This window comes from Rosa rugosa, chromosome 1 (genome assembly GCF_958449725.1).
Source record: "Rosa rugosa chromosome 1, drRosRugo1.1, whole genome shotgun sequence".
Lineage (NCBI taxonomy): Eukaryota > Viridiplantae > Streptophyta > Magnoliopsida > Rosales > Rosaceae > Rosa > Rosa rugosa.
In genome coordinates, this window is record NC_084820.1 from 52,575,847 (window position 1) to 52,594,060 (window position 18,214).

At 37.9% G+C, this 18,214-nt stretch overlaps 4 protein-coding genes across 5 annotated transcripts; 1 reads left to right on the forward strand and 3 right to left on the reverse strand.

The window, feature by feature from the left end:
- The first annotated feature begins 576 nt into the window (after nt 1-576).
- Nucleotides 577-3,316, forward strand: LOC133725409 (uncharacterized). 2 transcript variants are annotated; one of them, XM_062152659.1, is made up of 3 exons: nt 577-749; nt 1,231-2,500; nt 2,598-3,313. In XM_062152659.1, exons 2-3 carry the CDS (start codon nt 2,180-2,182, stop codon nt 2,685-2,687), a joined length of 411 nt encoding a protein of 136 aa, XP_062008643.1. In that variant the 5' UTR covers nt 577-749; nt 1,231-2,179; the 3' UTR covers nt 2,688-3,313. The 2 variants fall into 2 exon arrangements, with proteins under 2 accessions (XP_062008643.1, XP_062008644.1); XM_062152660.1 differs by having other exon boundaries at nt 577-2,500; nt 2,609-3,316.
- Nucleotides 3,317-3,438: 122 nt separating this feature from the next.
- LOC133725408 (senescence-specific cysteine protease SAG39-like) lies at nt 3,439-4,800 on the reverse strand. The gene is made up of 2 exons (XM_062152658.1): nt 4,317-4,800; nt 3,439-4,197 (listed from the first exon to the last, which is right to left on the reverse strand). The coding sequence occupies exons 1-2, from the start codon at nt 4,747-4,749 to the stop codon at nt 3,605-3,607; spliced, it is 1,026 nt and encodes a 341-aa protein (XP_062008642.1). The 5' UTR covers nt 4,750-4,800; the 3' UTR covers nt 3,439-3,604.
- Nucleotides 4,801-6,042: 1,242 nt separating this feature from the next.
- LOC133725407 (transmembrane 9 superfamily member 7) lies at nt 6,043-10,575 on the reverse strand. The gene is made up of 7 exons (XM_062152657.1): nt 10,336-10,575; nt 9,218-9,382; nt 8,988-9,097; nt 8,662-8,770; nt 8,476-8,588; nt 7,558-7,708; nt 6,043-7,467 (listed from the first exon to the last, which is right to left on the reverse strand). Exons 1-7 carry the CDS (start codon nt 10,450-10,452, stop codon nt 6,310-6,312), a joined length of 1,923 nt encoding a protein of 640 aa, XP_062008641.1. The 5' UTR covers nt 10,453-10,575; the 3' UTR covers nt 6,043-6,309.
- Nucleotides 10,576-11,349: 774 nt separating this feature from the next.
- On the reverse strand, nt 11,350-17,352 carry LOC133740752 (WD-40 repeat-containing protein MSI4-like). The gene is made up of 15 exons (XM_062168708.1): nt 17,056-17,352; nt 16,624-16,687; nt 16,118-16,204; nt 15,933-15,995; nt 15,178-15,243; nt 14,979-15,053; nt 14,560-14,635; nt 14,085-14,310; nt 13,752-13,833; nt 13,346-13,419; nt 13,074-13,185; nt 12,893-12,967; nt 12,540-12,622; nt 12,013-12,112; nt 11,350-11,676 (listed from the first exon to the last, which is right to left on the reverse strand). Exons 1-15 carry the CDS (start codon nt 17,175-17,177, stop codon nt 11,581-11,583), a joined length of 1,401 nt encoding a protein of 466 aa, XP_062024692.1. The 5' UTR covers nt 17,178-17,352; the 3' UTR covers nt 11,350-11,580.
- Between the last annotated feature and the right edge of the window lie 862 nt (nt 17,353-18,214).

The following is an 18,214-nucleotide window of genomic DNA, read 5'->3' on the forward strand; positions in this document are numbered from 1 at the left end:
TACTTGATAGGTCGTGCAATTACTCTTTCCTCTAGATGCAGCAAGCTTGCTAAACTCTGGTCATACAAAGCTACACCATGAAAAATTAGTACATCCAAACTTTCTAACAATTTTGGAAATATAACCTCAACTTCTGGATTTTGTTATAAAATACCAGCATTTGCAACAAACCAACAGTTTAGTTAAGACTGAGGACTTGGAGTGGAATGACACAGTAGGACAAAAAGTGAACTTCTATATTAATGGAACCAAATGGTGGAAGCATGAGTGATATTTTGAAATAGGTAATTTATAGAGACAACCAAACATAAAAGGAATTCATCATTTTTGTATGGGAAAATGGTCCGTATGGTGCCTAACGTTTGCCTCCTTATAATTTTTGGTACCTCACTTTTGAAAATTATCAATATGGTACCTGAGGTTCTTTGCCCGACCGATGATTGGTATATATGGTCGTTACCTCCGTTACAGAGCAATTCAAAATTGAAACGGGGGAGGGTACATTCGTCCTTTCGTTTGTGTCAGTTTAATCTAGGCCGTTTTCCATAAGTTTCACTCACTCTGAACCTCTCTCTCTCTCTCTCTCTCCCTCTCTCTCCCCGAATCTCTGAATTGTCGCTCTCTGTTTCACTTATATACAGAGATTTGATCGATTCTCTAAATCCAAACAGAGAAAGCCAAGATCTGTACCATGGTAGGTAGATTGTGTAGATACTTTTGAATTGATGGGGATCCACCGCACTACTCAGGTAAAACAAATGGTTCCCCTCTCGAAAAATTTATTCCTTTTTACTCGAATCGGCTGGAATCCTATGTATTGTTTATGGCTTTGGTATTGTCTAGACTTGGGGTGTTCGATGTGTTTTGTTTTTTGGGGTTTTTGTCTGGGTCTGCAATTTTAAATTAGCGTTTTGTCTCTTTGATGTCAGGGATGAAGTGGTTAGGGAGGTTAAATGAATTGGATGAAAAATGGTGACTGATTTGGGGCTGGTTGGTGAGGGTTCTTAAATTCCAGCAGTAGGGGTTCTAGACATAAATGAAGAGGGCTGGGTTTGGTGCTTGTTTGGTGACCCTCATAACTATTTAATGAATGAGACTAATTGAATTTTTTTGCTGCTACTTTGTGTGTGTGCATTGTGTGTAACATTGTGAACAAGATGACAACTTCAGGGAATAGCTAGGTTAACTGAAAAAACTTAGTAAAATAACATGTTGAATTTACCATTGCAGATCTCAATCTTTTCACTATGAGGATTCATCATGGAGGGAGATTTCATAGTGAGAATGGCCTAAATAGGATTTACAGAGAGGGCCAATTGTGCTTTGTTGATGGAGTAGACCCGGACAAGGTGTTTTTGACAGGGATACACCACTGGACTTATGATTTGGGGTACCAGATGGGGCCAACTCAATTCTGGTTTAGAATTCCTGGCAGTGAGGAGGGAACTAGGTATCTGCCTATATGTATTGATCAAGAGGCAGTTGAGATGTGTCACTAAGTATCTCCAAGGTCCAAGTATCTGGACTTGTACATAGTTTGTACAAGTGAAAGGAGGATTTTTACTGTTAGAGAGCTTGATCAGTTTGAAGCAAATCTTAACCATGTTTTGTTCATTGGCTGGTGGATTGAAGATGTGGAAGAATGGCCTCATGTTACAACTGATGATGAAGAGGAAGAAGGGTCTTTAGGGGCTGAGGACATGTGTGATGCTCAAGAGCCTATTTTTGTGGACTTGGATGACATAGGTGATGAGCCCAGGACTGAAACAATCAATGCAAATGGGCCTGACCAAGGTGTGGATGGACATGAGCTTCAAAAACATGATGCACATGGGCCTGAGTAAAATGAGGATGGACATAGGCCCAATGTTAATGATGTTGAGGCATCCATGACTGAGGCAGAAGTGGAAAGAGTAAAAGAGAAGGGTAAAGCTATGGTACGTTCAAGAAGAAGACACTCCACCTGCAAAGAAGAATAAGGGCAGAAAAAGGAAAAAGGTGCAGAGGAGATATGCTACTAGGTCTGGAGATGAGAGTTCAAGGAGGCAATGTGATCCTGATGTGGATGTCTCCTCTGAAAGCACAACAAACTCTAAAGACTCAGATTTTGAAGGCATAGTCGATTCAAATTATGACCTGAACAGTGAAGATGATGATGTGGAATTTTAGCATAATGTAGATGGTGACAGTAGCAGAAAAAAAGTTTGATGAGATGGGGTTCGAGGGGGATATATCTGATGAAGCTGGGAGTGATTTTGAAGGATTACATAGTCTGCATAGATTCTTAGGTGATGAGGATGAAGACAAAGGGAAGTTCCCTGTTAAGTGCAAGAGAAGATACAGTGAATGGAGGGAGTTCAGGCATAAGCAGGACATGAAGAAACCTACTTTTGAGTTGGGAATGGAGTTTCCAAACTCCAAGGTGTTTAAGAGTGTAACTAGGAAGCATGCAGTTCAAACAAGAAAGGAGATTAGGTTTCCAACAAACACAAGACACAAGGTAATTTTCTTATTTATACCAGTAATTTTTTATTGTGTTAATTAAAGTTACATTCCACTTAATCTGACTGTATTGTTTCCATTATACTTTGACACAGGTGTTGGCAAGGTGCAAGACATCTCCTGGTTGCCCTTGGATATTATTCACTGAGTTGAAGCTTGCATGCAAAGGCGCTTCATATTGTTAGTACTTTGGTCAGGCATGAGTAATTATCTTATTGCATAAGAATATGTTCAAGATATCTTGCATATCAATATGTGGTTTAGAAGCTGCAGACCACTTGAATTTGGTCAGCAAGAATATGATAGATTTAAATTGGACAACCTACTATAAGAAACTGACTAAAAGTATTCAAATGAGAGAAAATACTAAAAGGAACAAAAGACATGGATGGCCAACATAGTTTGGTAAAGACAGTGTTCCTGCATCTGAAATCTCATGTTATTTCCCATAGACATGTGATGCTTGGCTTCAAATGCCAAAAAGACAGGAAACTCAAACTCACAGACCAAAACGAGAATGAGCATTAGTATATAGTTTACCCCTCCATTGGTTATATGATCATTCATTTTCACTTTGATGTACTTGATAGGTCTTGCAATTACTCCTTCCTCTAGATGCAGCAAGCTTACTGAACTCTCTAGTCAATACAAAGCTATACTATGAAAAATTAGTGCATCCAAACTTTCTAACGGTTTCTCTCATTGGTTAGAAATATAACATCAACTTCCGGATCTTGTTATAAAATGCCAGCATTTGCAACAAACCAACAGCGAGTTCAGTCAGGCGTCAGGACTCAGTGTGGAATGACACAGTAGGACAGAAAGTGAACTTCTATAATGGAACCAAATGGTGGAAGCATATGACTGAGATTTTGAAATCTCAAATAGTCAAATTACTTCTTCTCCTAATAGAAATATGTAATTTATAGACATATAGACAAACCAAACATAAAGGGAGTTCTTCATTTCTATATTAATGAAACTTAGTAGTTTTCTTATAGATATGGCTTTTTAAGTATTATAAGTACAAGCAGTTCATGTACAATTCATAAGACACCTAGAAGGATAGTAGCTAGCATTGATTTCACTTGATGGTATATTCTTATGCAGTGGGGTAAGAGGCTGCCATAGCAATACCACACAGACCTTCCTGTGCAGCAACATCTCTTTGCATTCTTATGTACCCTTCTTCACCCCATTGGGCCCCCCATGAGTTCTTAACCAACCAATACTTAGTCCCATCATCAATGACGCCATAACCAACAGCAGTAACACCATGGTCTAGGCTTGTTCCACAAGTTCCTGTGAAAACACCACTTGAATAGAATTGGAAATCAGAACCACTAGCATCAATGGCAACGGAAATGGGTTGATTAGCTACAGCCTTAAGAAGGGCACTTTCACTATTTGCAGGCACATCTTCGTGACCAGTTATCGAGGCTCCATGGCTTGCTTCCTTCTGGGCATTGCATGTACCATCAACACCGGTATAGGGGTAATTAGCCTCAGTATTAAGTCCGTGATTTTGATTGATGAACTCAAAGGCATTGTCCATCAAGCCACCCTCACAACCTTGGTCTTCACCATTCACATCACAGTCAACCAGCTCTTGCTCGGACAAAGAAATAAGTTTACCTGTAGTAAGTTGAGTGATTCCTTCCATGGCTGCCACTGCTGAAAATGCCCAACAGCATCCTGTATATAGATATGACAAATTCTTACTAGTTAGACTAGTATACTTTAATGCTAAAAAAATGGTAGTTGTCTTTTCATCTATAAATAACAATGAGCTAGCTAGATGCTTAATTACGTACCACATTGGCCTTGGTCCTTGATTGGGGTTACAGCTCCTTTCTGTCTCCAGTCCACAGTAGCTGGCACAGTAACGTTTTCATACTTGAAAGAAGTGGTCTTTGTGGAACATTCATGCCCCTTGAATCGATTTCTCAAAGCAATGAATTCTTCATTTGTAAGGTCTGCAAATTGATTGACACTTAATTTGTAAGGTTTGCTTGCATCATTGTTGGATGATTCTACAAATGCTACATTTTCCTTAAATATTTGGAAGCGCTTCTCCTTCTCGTTGATCTCTTCATAGACACGTCCATAACCAGCCATCCATTGCTCGTATCTCCCATACATTGATGCATCTTGGAGTGTGCGAGAAGTGGCTTCAGAAGACCAAGCTCCATATATCAAGAGGATCAAAGCGAAACATAGACATTTTCCGAGGTTGGTGAACTCCATGGTAAGCTAGGATATGATGAAGTAAATGAACTAATGAGCAGGTATACAATGAAATGGCAGACTGCTCAATTTATATAGATATCAGAGAATGGGATTGCTGTATTATCTCTGTGCCCGAAAAGTTGATCTGCCATAATTGTACCCCATAAAATGTTGTGATATGGACTCATTGCCTCTGAATATAATTTGATGTCACGACAAGTCAGTAGCCAAATCTAATATATGTGGTTACTTCTTTCTCATACAAAATGCTAATCTTTTATTTGATAGCGAAGGTTTAATATTACAGAAGTCAGACCAAGACTTCCTCCGGTTTAACTTGTATGCAAAAGTTGAAAGCTCTTAGCTGAATTACAGACCTGCAGTAATTATGAAGAGACCAAATGCATGAAAAGATGCAATATTGATATCCTTTGGTAACTACGGTTTCGAATGTTCTTGTCTTTTCCTTTGTAAGGCTTACTACAGATGATACCTTCTGGCATATGTGAGGAAGACAACTATTTGAGAATGTTATGCTTATTTCAAGACTAAAATGTATAGACGTAAGTAGTCTTTTCTGTACAAGTGAAAATTGGTTGCTCGTGTTTCAAATTAACTAACTGGTAGCATCTGAGCCCCTACCAACCAATGTGGCTTTTCTGCAGAAGATCACCTGGCTATAGTAGTACTTGAAAACACAAAAATTTCACTTTAACGTGGCATTATATTGTCAAAGTTAATAGAGTACATTACTTTTTCCTCTCTTACTCGAGTAGAAGTATCAGTATGGTTAGCTCATCAGTTGCAACCGTGTCTCCAGAGGAAAACTATCTGTATACAGAGGCAGAGAAGCTGGTGATTATATGGCAGGTCCACTGCACCACTCGCGATAGACTCACATTCCTCAAGCGTTTCTGCATCAATCTCCAATCTCTGCTAATTTCTGTAAGTAATGGTGGGTTAACCTGTACCTATTAAATCTCGCCTCAATCTATCAATTTGTCGACTGAAAATTGCTTCCTCAACTTCAAAATGATCTTTTGATCCCTCCTCGACTTTTCTTTAAGGTCAAAATCGCTGAGCTATCGACTCACTGTTTCCATCAATACATCATGTCAGCAAATTTTCTTCTCATCCATCAATGCTTCCACCTTCATTTACTTTGTGATTCAGTGTCTACCGTACCCCCTTTGTTCTCTTTCCGAGTTAAATGGATGTGATTGGGAAAAAAGAAAATGTTACGATCTCCTGGTGCTGAAGTTGTCATATGCAGCAGAAGACAATGAACATTTCACAGTTTAAGAGCTTCAATTGAAATAACTAAGGCTTCATAGAATCATAAGCGTGTAGAATGACAATGATATATAGAAGCAACAAGCTTAAACTAGTAACTACAGTTCACAACAAAACAAAAAGAAACACTGCTATGCTACAATAAACAGAATAAAAGGTTTTGGTGAGGTTCGGAAAATGACCCTTTTATCATGGTATTGTGAAAGCCAATGTTCATACCCTTTTGCTTCCTCATGCAGGACTGATTTCTCATCTTTCATTCAACCTTTGACATCAATCTTTAGATCAGTCAATCTTCACAGAGGCGTAAATCTTCCGAACAAACCAGAAGCATGCATAGAAACCAATAGTTCCGGTCAAGACAAAGAAAGCATACGAAACGATCAACATGTACCCAAAGTAAAGGATGCCTGAAACAAACTTAGTGATCTCCAACTTGGTAAAAAAGTAGAAGGCAGAGTAGAGGAGAAGGTAAAGGGCAGACGAGCCTGCGGTCAGGTATGATCTCCACCACCAGTGGTAATCTTCACTGCACAACTGGAAGTAGCAGAGCACCATCGTTATCTCCGCACAAGTGATTAAAAGGATGACAAAAACGATGAAAAGGAACCCGAATATGTAATAGAACTGGTTCAGCCAAATTGATGTCAAGATAAAGAACAGCTCAATGAAAACAGCTCCAAATGGAAGGATGCCTCCAATAAGTATTGAGAAGACTGGTTTCATATACCATGCCTGTTCTGGTACCTGCCGTGGAATTTTGTTAGTCTTTACAGGGTCTTCAACAGCTGGCTTTTTGAACCCTAAATAACTACCCACAAAGACCAAAGGCACAGAAATTCCAAACCATAAGCAAACCAAAGCAATCATTGTCCCAAAGGGCACGGCTCCAGAAGATTTCTCCCCCCAAATTAGGGCATTTAGCACAAAGAAGACAGCAAACAGAATTCCTGGGAACATAAATGCAGTCTTCAAAGTATTCCTCTTCCACTCTGTACCCTTGAACATCTTGTACAATCGTGCAGAAGAATAACCGGCAAATAAGCCCATGAAAACCCACAACAAAACCATGGCCGTCATAAGACCCCCTCGGTTGGAAGGAGACAGGAAGCCAAGCAAAGCAAATATCATAGTTACAAGTGTCATTCCAAAGATCTGAACCCCTGTACCAACGTAGACACAAAGTAAATTGGAATTGATTGGGGCCCTGAAAACATCTCCATTCACAAGTTTCCATCCAGTTTCTTCTTGAGCCTCATCTTGCGTGTCCAACTGATTATAGTTGGCGATATCTCTGTACAAAGTCCTCATCATGATCATAGCCACCATACCAGATAAAAAGAGGACAATCATCAAAGAGTTTATAATTGAGAACCAGTGGATCTGATCGTCATTCATGAGGAGGTACGTGTCCCAACGAGATGCCCATTTGATTTCACTTTCCTTGAGAGAGCAGAGAGAGAGCATAAATTTATAAGTTTGTAACACAAAAGAAGAAAGAAAAGCAGTCAATAGTTTTTTTTTTTAACGTACCTTAAAGGAAACATCAAATGTGAATACAATCTCCTTATCTTTGTCAACTTCTTGTGGAACAGTGCTTCCAGGAGGTAAATTTTTTGTGTCTTTATTGCATGTTACCAACTGAGTATTTTGCTCATCCCATTCCTTATATTCATGATTGATACTGTAGACAAGAGGCATATAAGAAAACTACAGAATCAAAATAGAGCTATCTATTAAAGAATAGAAAGAAAATGAACCATATGGGAAATGACAATGATTTAAGTATGAACTACATTGAATTACATAATTGTCTCTGTACATAACTTTTGTTTTTCGCCAAATTTACATACTACTATCCGAGGCAACAACTTTCAAATAGGAGAAGAAAACATAAAACCGCAAGAATTGAAGATAAATAGCAGAATGCACGTAACAGAGGCGTGTGTGTGTTGTGGGGGGGGGGGGGGGGGGGGGGAGGCAATAACATAAATACTTCTAAAGGAGTGAAGTGTAAAGATGAGGAGTGCAAAAATCAATCCCCTACTAGAAGTATGCCATTTTTTTTTCTTTTACTATCAACAATATTACAGCATTTCTACCTTCCTAACATACAAAACCTATACTCAATGGAGCTCAAGTAAGTATATCTATACTATATTTAAGAGAAGAGGTATTCTCAACCATAACTGATTTTTTTGACGTATATACCCTTTTTATATTAAAAAAATTAGACATCAATTTATTCAGGAAGGAAAATAAAGTCAATTATTCATAAAAGAAAAGGAAAAGGAAAACAGAATAGAAAAATAACAACAAAACATCCCACGTTTTTTTCCATTCTGCTACTGGTTTTAACTCCACACACATAATGTGTGGGGCCCTATCAGTTAAAAGAGAAATGCAACAAACTGACAAGACAAGGGAGAAAAGAGAAAAAAGATATGGTACCTGTTTGGAGTAACCTCGAACCCAACAATTCGGGCAGAGTCAGTCTCAGGATCTTTGTGATACATAACTCTGAAGCTCAAGTGATTGTTGATAAAATACTTCTCCTCTTTACTCTGTAAAACAAATGACGAGTATAAGACAAGTAAATAGGTACACTTCAACTTTACCAACTGCTCGAAGGTATACCCCAGCATAATTTCCCTTGAACCCAACACTGAATCCATGTTCGTAAGTTGTAGACGGACTTCCATCCCGCCTTTGTCTGAGGACAGCAACTGGAAGGTTATCCAAAATCCTGCAGTCCAGTTCAGAAGTCAACATGAAACTACCAAGCAACATAAACTGATAATTGGCTTTTCTTTAAATGAGGTGAGCAGGGGAGAGAGATGGAGTCACATAAATCTAGAGCAGACAATTCATATAGGAATAAGAATTCAGAAAACAAACAGAAAAAGGAAAGAAATAACTTGAAATCACAAACTTGGCAAATCCTAGCATGGATCTTTACTTACATTTGTACTCGGTATTTATCATTAATTTTTTCCTTAAAATTTCTTGCAGATTCAGCATCAAGCTTTACTCGACAAGCTACTACACAGGATTGCTCCTCCCTCATTTTGAACTGGGAAAAAAAAAAATTAACAGAGGTTTTATAAATGAAGTCAAATAAACGAGACTGACATTATGGTTTTATGTATGTACTAACTGGATACCAAAGGTCAAAAGGGTTATAAGTGCTCACAGAATATACAGAATTTTCAATGCGATCACCACGAAGAACCTCCCCCAGATTTTCTGCACTGTTTAAAATCTCTTTGGGCTTACAATAATTTAAGTAGTAGTAGTCATATGGGAGTTGTGTCTTTGTAGATGACAATTTGTTCACTTTGATAGAAAGTGGATCTCCCTGTCAAAAAGAAGACATGCACAGAACAAATGTGGTTAAGCTCCCAGTACTCAATGAGAAGTAAGAAAACAGAACAAACGATTGAGTTCTGAAGCAATAATGCATTCAATTTAAATGAAGGCTAATAGATATATTTAAAATCAAACTTGGCCAATTCAATGTCACATCGAGTTTAGAGACATCCTCATTTACAGAAGAAGGCCTACAGTTCTCCAATGAGTTTGAGCAGAAGCTAATTGTAGTAAACATGACTAATGATTGTAAAAGGTAGAAAATCAGATCTTCTGAAAGACAACAAAAATACTAAAGATCACAACTGATGGATAGCTCGCACTTGATGAATGTTCTGGCATCATTATTAAGAGAAACACAGAAGAAACCATTTAATTTAGCAAACACTCGCACAACATTCACAGAGCTGCTGCAATTTTAGCTACATCATTTGAGGCAAAACATTGTAGAAATATTCACCACGGAACACATACGCCTCTCATCATCACACTTGTACACAATCACACCAATATATTTCAGAATAAAATACAATACTTTGAGACAAACGTCTTACAAATCTTCAAAGTACCTCACTTTTCAGATTCAATACTCTAAAAACTTGATCACTTCAAAAAGCTTATCACTTTCACTTGTAGGAAACACAAAAGTGTTGTAATCCTACAGAGATCTATCTAAACTCTAAACCAGCTAACATCAACTGCGTGCTCAAAATTCCAATACAAACCCAAAAAGCACAAATTCCAATGTCACAGATCCAACAAAAACCCCAACCAGATCAAACCCAAAACCGCAGATCCAACCCAGTATCAGTCCAAACAGAGACGAACCCACAACGATTCAGCGCCATAACAACACCAACCAAGTAAGTAGAGCCTAAAAGGGTCAACGAATTCGAACCCAGAATACAAAACAACAAACCAATTTGGAGAGAGAGAACGTACAGTGTGGAAATCGCGGGGAGCAACGCCGGGGAGATAGAAGCTGTGGGCTGCGGAGGAGATGAGGAGGAGCACGGTGGTTATTAACAAGGACGAACGGCCGGAGATCCGGCGACCCATCTTCGTCGTCTTCTTCTTGTGGTTCGATTTCAGAGATGGAGAGATAGGACTGAGACAAAACTCGTATTCTATTTCCACTTCTTCATTGATCGACTAGGATCGTATTTTCTAATTTCTAGGGGTGTGTTTGTATATATACTCCATCACTTTTTTCGTAAAAAAAAAATGATAACTTTACCATGTCCAAACGTTTGCGTTACATTTTTTCAGGAGTATCACATTGTACGAAAATAAATCAATTCCAATATCCAAACTATGAAAAAATCACAAAATATCCTATTTTACTAATGATATTCGATTGGTGAGTCGGATGTGTGACCAGACATGAAGAATCACACGAATTTTACCGCCACGATCTCTTCATCTGCTTATACTAAAAGCGATATCTTCTAACCCAACTCGGACCAGCACTCATCGACAAGATCACATAATTGGGAGACTCAACTCCAAGACCCATGTTGTCCTCGCCATGCACGAATATTGCATCACATACCTACTTTGTACTGTCGATTTGGCTAAGTTAACCCCCTCCCCTCACCTTCGAGGGGTCGCAGCCACCCAGAAGGTATCCTAAATTTTATGTTGACAGTTGAAATCTTCCCTACTCGCAGGCATACTCAAGAATGAAGTATAATATGTTCCAAGATATGGTTATATCTAACCACTCGAGACCTAGAAGAATGTAACTTAATCTTTTTCTTTTTTCAAAACGATCGATTGACTCTTCTTAATGAAGCAAACTCTGATGGGTCACTTCCTCCACTTTAGAAGTAATGGCCGTTTTTAATGGAAACTTTAGGAAATTTGTTTTAATATAAAGTGTAGGACAAAGTTTGCATGACTGCGCAACCTGTCTCCGGATATAGACAATCAGAGTCAAGAGTTTCCAAGACCATATAATAAAACTGTCTCTTAATATTAAAGATGCTAATTCTCCTCCAAATGAAACCAGTTACAGTTATAGGAACATCACAACTAACCATTACAAGTACCCAACTAAACCAAGTTTTTCCTACTGTTTCTTGACTTCTTCAAATCGGACTACTAGTCTCACTAGGGACTGGATAATTAAAGATTAAAGAGAGTTGAATTAATTTCACACTATCTAGTGAATGAAGGAGAGACACATCAAGCAGGGCATGTCAACACGTGAGATTTGAACTTGTCAAGCTCGGCCAGCACCTCTTCCTCAGGCCTGTAAATCAAATCAATCATTCGCCATATCTGCATAATCAAAATTAGTCATCCATTAAAACCGGTCGTTGTATAGCAGAAACATTAGTGGATTTCTAGTTTCAAATTGCCGGTAATATAGAAGCATCCCAACAGAAAAAAGATAATGCATTTGTAACTCAGTTCTGGTTTTTGCCAGAGGAAAAAATTCAGCCTCTTCATGCAGTAAGATGACTTTTATTATTATTCTATTTCTTTTTTTTGCTCTTTGACAAAGTCATCTATACTGAATGAAATAGATGGATTCTACTTAAAATTATACACATCACGTTAACACTAGGGAAAAATGAACATATATGCCAAACTTGCTAGAAATTTTTTTATTACCTGGAGTGTACCGCCTCCTCCAGTACTTCCACAATCATCAGAAACACTTACTATTGTCCAGGGATCAGATGTATTCCAATGAAAATCAACAACCTTGTCCCTGACATATATAAGCCACAGTATATTACAGTAAATGTAAAGCAAACAAAGCAAGTAGCAATTAGGAAAATTGTGGCATATGATAATCTGTCAAGAGATGTCCTCCCAATCTTAAAAGGCCTCATACAAATAAAGTAAAACAGGTAAACAATGGCACAAAGTAGCAAGTGAAGGCCAATTGTAGCATCTGGTAATCTATGAAGATTCACCCTCCCAATGTTAATAAGTTCCTCGTACGAATTAAGTAAAACAGGTAGACACTGGTACACGCACAAGCATGGTAGGAGCTTCTTTTATAAAAAATAAAAAACAAAAAACAAAATAAATAAAAATAAAATTAATAATATATATATATATATATATATATATAATATATATAATTACAAAAAGAACAAACATTACAAAAAGAACAAACAAAACCTGCCTACCTATGACCAGCATGTCGGAAAAACAATCCTGCAGGAGGAGCATTTGGCAGCTTTGGTCCAACAGATTCTTGCTTCTTACCAATCTGAAAGGTAGACAAAACTATTTATACCTAGAACAAATGAAAGTTACAAATAAAAAACAAATCAACAATAGGACATCTATGATTCTATTATTTGTATGCTAAAGAATTGACTTCACAAAACAAAGCAAGCCACATTCATCAAAAGCAAGAACACAGAACCAGATACATTGCTCTTATCCTATTTTTATTCACCAGATGTTTACGGTTCCTGATTTTCTGTCATTAGGTTTGAGGTCTTTATTCACAATAACAAAATGCATGGCTTCACACCTTTTCATGATCCCAGATGTTCAAAAGGCCATCCTCAGCAGAACTTCCAAAGACAGAGGACTTGTCAGGAGACCACTGCAAAACCAAAAGCACAGAAAATATGAATATCATGAAGAATGTACTAGAAAGAAACAAGCAGGAAATAGATAACTGAACTAAGCAAAGCAAAAATTTCTTGCACCTGAACACAGAGAACAGCTTCATTGTGGCCCTCAAACTTATGAATGGGTGATCCAACTCCTCCAGAAGTGAGATTCCGGCGGTCAAACATACGAACAGTCTTATCGGCAGACCTAAAATGAAATATGTTAAACCTAACAGCACAACTTTCCATGTTGATGACAATATTTTTATTTAGATGAACAGACATAGAATATCAAACCAGCAACAAAGATCATGATCAAGACATCAATATATATAAACTTGCAAGTAAATTACTAAAGAGGCAAATACCCTGTAAGAATGAGATTGACATCATGAGGATTCCAATCTACACAATGAAGGTCAGCATCATGAGCTTTCTCAACCTGTTCAAATACATAAATGAATAGACACATGATTCAAATTTACCATGAACTGAAAAGTTACAGCTGACATGAGATAGTTTTGGAAGGGCAATTAGTGATATTAGTGTATGAGTGCATGAGAGAGTTGACATTCAATTTTGATACTGCCAGTCATATCGTGGATCTTGTGTGGAGACAAATCCAAAAGGCTAGCAAGGACCGTCACAACTGGTGTGTGTGTGTGTGTTAGAGAGAAAAACTTAAAGCAATCCAGGATTTGTGCAAGATAGATGTCACAATGGATTAATGAAGGAGAAAGGCAAACTATGGATGTTGAAGGAAAGAAGGAAAACCTTGACAACTGGACTATTGCCAGATCTAGCATCCCATAGTATGAGGCAAGAATCGTCGCCTACACTGCAGAACTCCTGCGCACTACAACACATGAATAACAAAAAATGGAAGAAAATATTAGAAAATTGAGGGAATACCAGCATCCTAAACTACTATATATTTTAAGAAGAGGAGACTTGGATGATTTCAGAGGGAAAAAAAAAATTATGGATGAAGTTCCAAGCTCTTGTAATAGTTACAGCTGTCGGTACATGAAAGGAAATGACTTATGGACTGGCAACAAAACAAGCTGGAGAACCATTAATTACACCTGATTCTTCATCGACACCTACCTAGATGGGCAGAACTGTACATCTTCAACAGTATCCTCATGCCCTTGATAGATACCTCGTGGCTCAACAGAAGGGCTGTCTGTGGGTTTGTCATTACTCCCACCAACCTTAGAGGCATGTTTAGCATTTGAACCACCAGATCCTGGAGACCTTGCAGACCCAGGATCTGATGCCAAAGACGAGATATGATCTTGAATACTCCACAAAATCACTGACTTGTCCTTCCCTGCCGCAAAAATATCCCATTCAGAAATATAAAGAAAGTAGGAATGCAGTTTGTGCAGGTTGTAGTTCATTCGTATGGGTCAAAAGCATGAGGAAAAAACAAGAAATTTAAATCAAAGGAACCAGTAATAATCTATGCAAACCCATTGATATAGGCTTCAGTTGAATACACTCTTTACATATTATTTCATTGGTATAAATAATTAAAGCAAGACTGAAATATATAACACTGAACAAGAAACTTTCCGACCTCCAGAGAGTACAAAGGGTTCCGAGGGGCACATAGCAAGTGCAAATTCAGCATTATCTTGATGTCCAGTCAATAGCTGCAAGATAATGTACTTTGATTCAGTAAGCACTTATAGTGAGAAAGAGAGAACGACAAATAAAGCTATTGGAATGTAGACATTCTCCGTTATGTATACGGTGATGATGATTATGGTGATATCAATAATCTATCAATATCCAAACACTTAAGAAGCTCATTAGTTGGTGAAGACTTAAAGTTTAACAATTGGAAATTTAAACAGGTAATCATGCCCCAAGTGAAAGTAAAACAATAGCTTACAAAAAAGGATGTAAGAATACACCAAATGTGCAATCTATAATAATTAATTTGCAGTAAAATAGTGCAAGCTTGAGAATAGTTTTCTGGTAAATAGTGCAGACCAGATCTGGGCGAGAATTTGTAGCTCCCAGGACAGCATGACGATTAGGTTGAGCCTCAATGTCCCAAATGAGAACCTGTTTACAAGCTTAAAAGCTTTATCTCGATGAAATTCATTCAAAATAAAATATTTAGCCAAAACACCCTTAAATACTTGATATCTTCCATTCAAAAGGATATAACATAATAAAGAATGCTTACATCAGGACTGTCAGTGTGTGTGGCCACAATCTTGCTATTCTGTGGGAGTTCCCTGATTCTGTTCACCTGCAAAATATAATCATAGATTCAGAATCCAAGCCCTTTATAGACGTAAAATTAGAAGAATTGTTTTGGAGATTGGCTCACACCAATTTGGTTTTGGAGGCAGGTGGGTAATAATTGGGTGTTAGCAGACAGTTTAACTAAGTCGACGATTTAATAAGGTGATAATGAGTTTGTAAGTATGTATTCATATATCATAACACATACCCAATTTGATTCATATTATCTTAGGCAAACTTGCAAGTAGGCATTCATAAATCATAACACATAACTAATTTGTTATTGTTTAGATTTAATGCAAAATTTATCATGAATGAATAATGATATGGATGATCATGCATAGACTAAAATTAGGGAATATCATTAACTTATATTTATTTCCATCAATGAATCAAATGCACAAGGCTAACCACCAAAATTGGATTTTCTATAGTTGAACTCACTTATTATTTAGAATGATCTCCTACACATCAATCCATGAGTCTCTGCAACTGGTTGAAACTTTGGCAATGTTCACCATATTTTCCATTACCAATATTACAGAATTGGTCTAAAATTTCAAATTTTAAGGTTATCAGCAATTGCATAAAGAGAAAAGTAAAATAAGTACAATTTTTCAGTGCAAGCAATCTCCTGCAGACTTATCAACAAGAAAAGACTGTAAACAAAGTTACTTTCGATGTATTGCATACCTCTCCAGGATGTATTATAGTTTTATACTTCTTTACAAAAGGAGAGCGTGCTTCTTCATTGAACTGCAAAGATCAAGCAAAATAGGCAGTCAACAAATGAGTAAAATTCACAGGGTATAATTTCAGGTAAATAACCAAAAAGGCATCAGTGAAAAGGAACATATTGATTATCATAATGATATTACCTGTGATATGTGCTCTGCAGCTGCAACCCTAGGTTTGACAACTTCACAGTTTGCAATGACAAGAGTATTTGGAACGCTTCCGTCGGTCTGACAAAAGTACAGGGGGAAGCAAAAACAAAGGGGATTTAAACAGACACAGCAAAAATGTAAAAGAGGATGATACAATAATACAAACCAAACAAGACGGTATGACATATGTGTAATGTGCTAACAAGTAATGACAATCAGCATTTATGAAAATGAATGATACATTGAATGACTGAATATATATGACATGAACTGAGTTAGTTTCCGAACACTGATTTTCACAATCAGATGCATCAGACTGACAGTTACCGAATCAGTTCACACTACGTCACTAACCGCCATCCAAAATCTAACAACTCAATAAGCAAGGTATAAACATGGCAATCGTGAAACGAAATTCCAAAAAAAATGTAAAAATTCCCCCTTCCAATCAAATAACAAAACAGAGTTTAGATGCTCAAAGAGGAAATCAACATTACCTGTTCAGAAAGATAAAGACGCTGACGGTTCTTGTAAGTAGCTTGGTCTAGCTGCGGTCCCCATCTACGGAAACAAAAACACTAATGGATCAGCTTCCACATAGTCAAAAGTTCTAACACAGATGAAGCACCTCAACATCAAACTAAGCTAATCCACTTCAACAAAGCTATCTCCTTTTTGCAACATTACGGCAAAACGCACACATATTCCACACAATCAAATCACCAACAAAACCCTTTCTCCCCAAGATTTGATTTTTCTTTTACCTAACCCGCATTTCCCCAAATTCAAACCAAAACGGAAGTAATTAATGCTGAGGAGTTGAAATTGTGCAAAATCGTAACACAAAGCCGAAATTTTTTTCAGAAATTCCATTACAGAACAAAAACCCTAGGGCTTAGAGATAGAGAGAGAGAGAGAGAAGTCGAGACCTGCAGGAGAGAGAAGGCCAGACGAGATTGTGGTTGGCGAGCCAGTCGTAGAGCACAGGCACCAGCGACTTCCACTGCGTGTAACGGTCGTTCACCGACGGCTCCGTAACTTTGCCTTTCATCTTCTTCTTCTTCTTCACTCTCGCTCTCTCTAGCTCTGTGGGGCTCTGAAAATCACAGGGGCTGTGTCGTCCTCTTCTTTGTTTTCCCGCCTCTCCTCTCCTGTGTATTGTGGGTGGGTCAGAGTGACTGAGGCTCTGTCTCTATCCTCTTGATTGTGTACTGACCCTGACCCAGTTTGGGTGGGTTTGTTGCTTTGCTATTTGTTTTATTATATCTCCGGTTTTGCAGTTTTACCCTCGGCTACGTCATCAGACTTAATTTTTTTTTTTTTTCCTTTTTTTAATATCAAGGATGCTCCAAATTCCGCACTCTCTTGAAGTTGGTGATACACCAGAAAGGAAAGAAGGCAAATCTCGGTTACACGGGTCAGCCCTCCAACTTGTGCAGCACGTTAGTCAAGGCTCACAGAGCTGGTGGGGGATTCGATCGGCTGATGTATGACTTTTACGGATCATCTCAACGATCGTCCTGTCAGCTAAACTTTATCAGCACCAAGAGGGCTGAGTATTTTTGGTGTTGATGAGAATCAAACTTAATTGCAGCCAAACCAAGTTACCAACCCACAATTGCATCAGAATCATGAGCGCCTTAATATAGTGTTTTTTTTTTTTAAAGAGAGATTTTTTATACAAATAAAGAGTTATACAATTGTCAAGTAAGAGAATGTATTGAGTGCAGCCGCCATGCTACGTAGCATGGTGCGCTCGTCAACCAAAATATTTTATTTTAAATTTCATATATATACTACACTTGCAATTTTCTTGTAAATTTTCGAAAACACCCCCTACTCACCCCCTAATTGGGGTGCTATACCACAAATGTGGCGCGATAACCGTATTGAAGACCAAGTAATAAGCTTGGACCATATTGTTACCATTGTTGGTTATGGTAATGATGGAACTAAGTATTGGTTAGTGAGGTACTCATTAGGAAGGGGCACAATAAGGTGAAGAATGGTACATAATAATAATAGAAAGAGATGTTGATGCCGGCATGAGAGTCGAGGGTTGCTTTGTTCTCAATTTTTTCTTGGGTT

Bases quoted from the DNA above. Each gene is read 5' to 3' on its own strand.
- LOC133725408 (XM_062152658.1), bottom strand. From the start codon at position 4,749: ATGGAGTTCACCAACCTCGGAAAATGTCTATGTTTCGCTTTGATCCTC. The intron at 4,198-4,316 runs GTACGTAATTAA...ATCTATATACAG, and splicing joins CAAGGACCAAGGCCAATGTG to GATGCTGTTGGGCATTTTCA.
- LOC133725409 (XM_062152659.1), top strand. From the start codon at position 2,180: ATGGTGACAGTAGCAGAAAAAAAGTTTGATGAGATGGGGTTCGAGGGG. The intron at 2,501-2,597 runs GTAATTTTCTTA...ACTTTGACACAG, and splicing joins CAACAAACACAAGACACAAG to GTGTTGGCAAGGTGCAAGAC.
- LOC133725407 (XM_062152657.1), bottom strand. From the start codon at position 10,452: ATGGGTCGCCGGATCTCCGGCCGTTCGTCCTTGTTAATAACCACCGTG. The intron at 8,771-8,987 runs GTAAGTAAAGAT...ACTGGACTGCAG, and splicing joins GATAAATACCGAGTACAAAT to GATTTTGGATAACCTTCCAG. The intron at 7,468-7,557 runs GTACGTTAAAAA...TGCTCTCTCAAG, and splicing joins CATTTGATGTTTCCTTTAAG to GAAAGTGAAATCAAATGGGC.
- LOC133740752 (XM_062168708.1), bottom strand. From the start codon at position 17,177: ATGAAAGGCAAAGTTACGGAGCCGTCGGTGAACGACCGTTACACGCAG. The intron at 15,054-15,177 runs GTAAGCATTCTT...GCTTGTAAACAG, and splicing joins CACACACTGACAGTCCTGAT to GTTCTCATTTGGGACATTGA. The intron at 13,834-14,084 runs GTAGGTGTCGAT...CATGTGTTGTAG, and splicing joins GTACAGTTCTGCCCATCTAG to TGCGCAGGAGTTCTGCAGTG.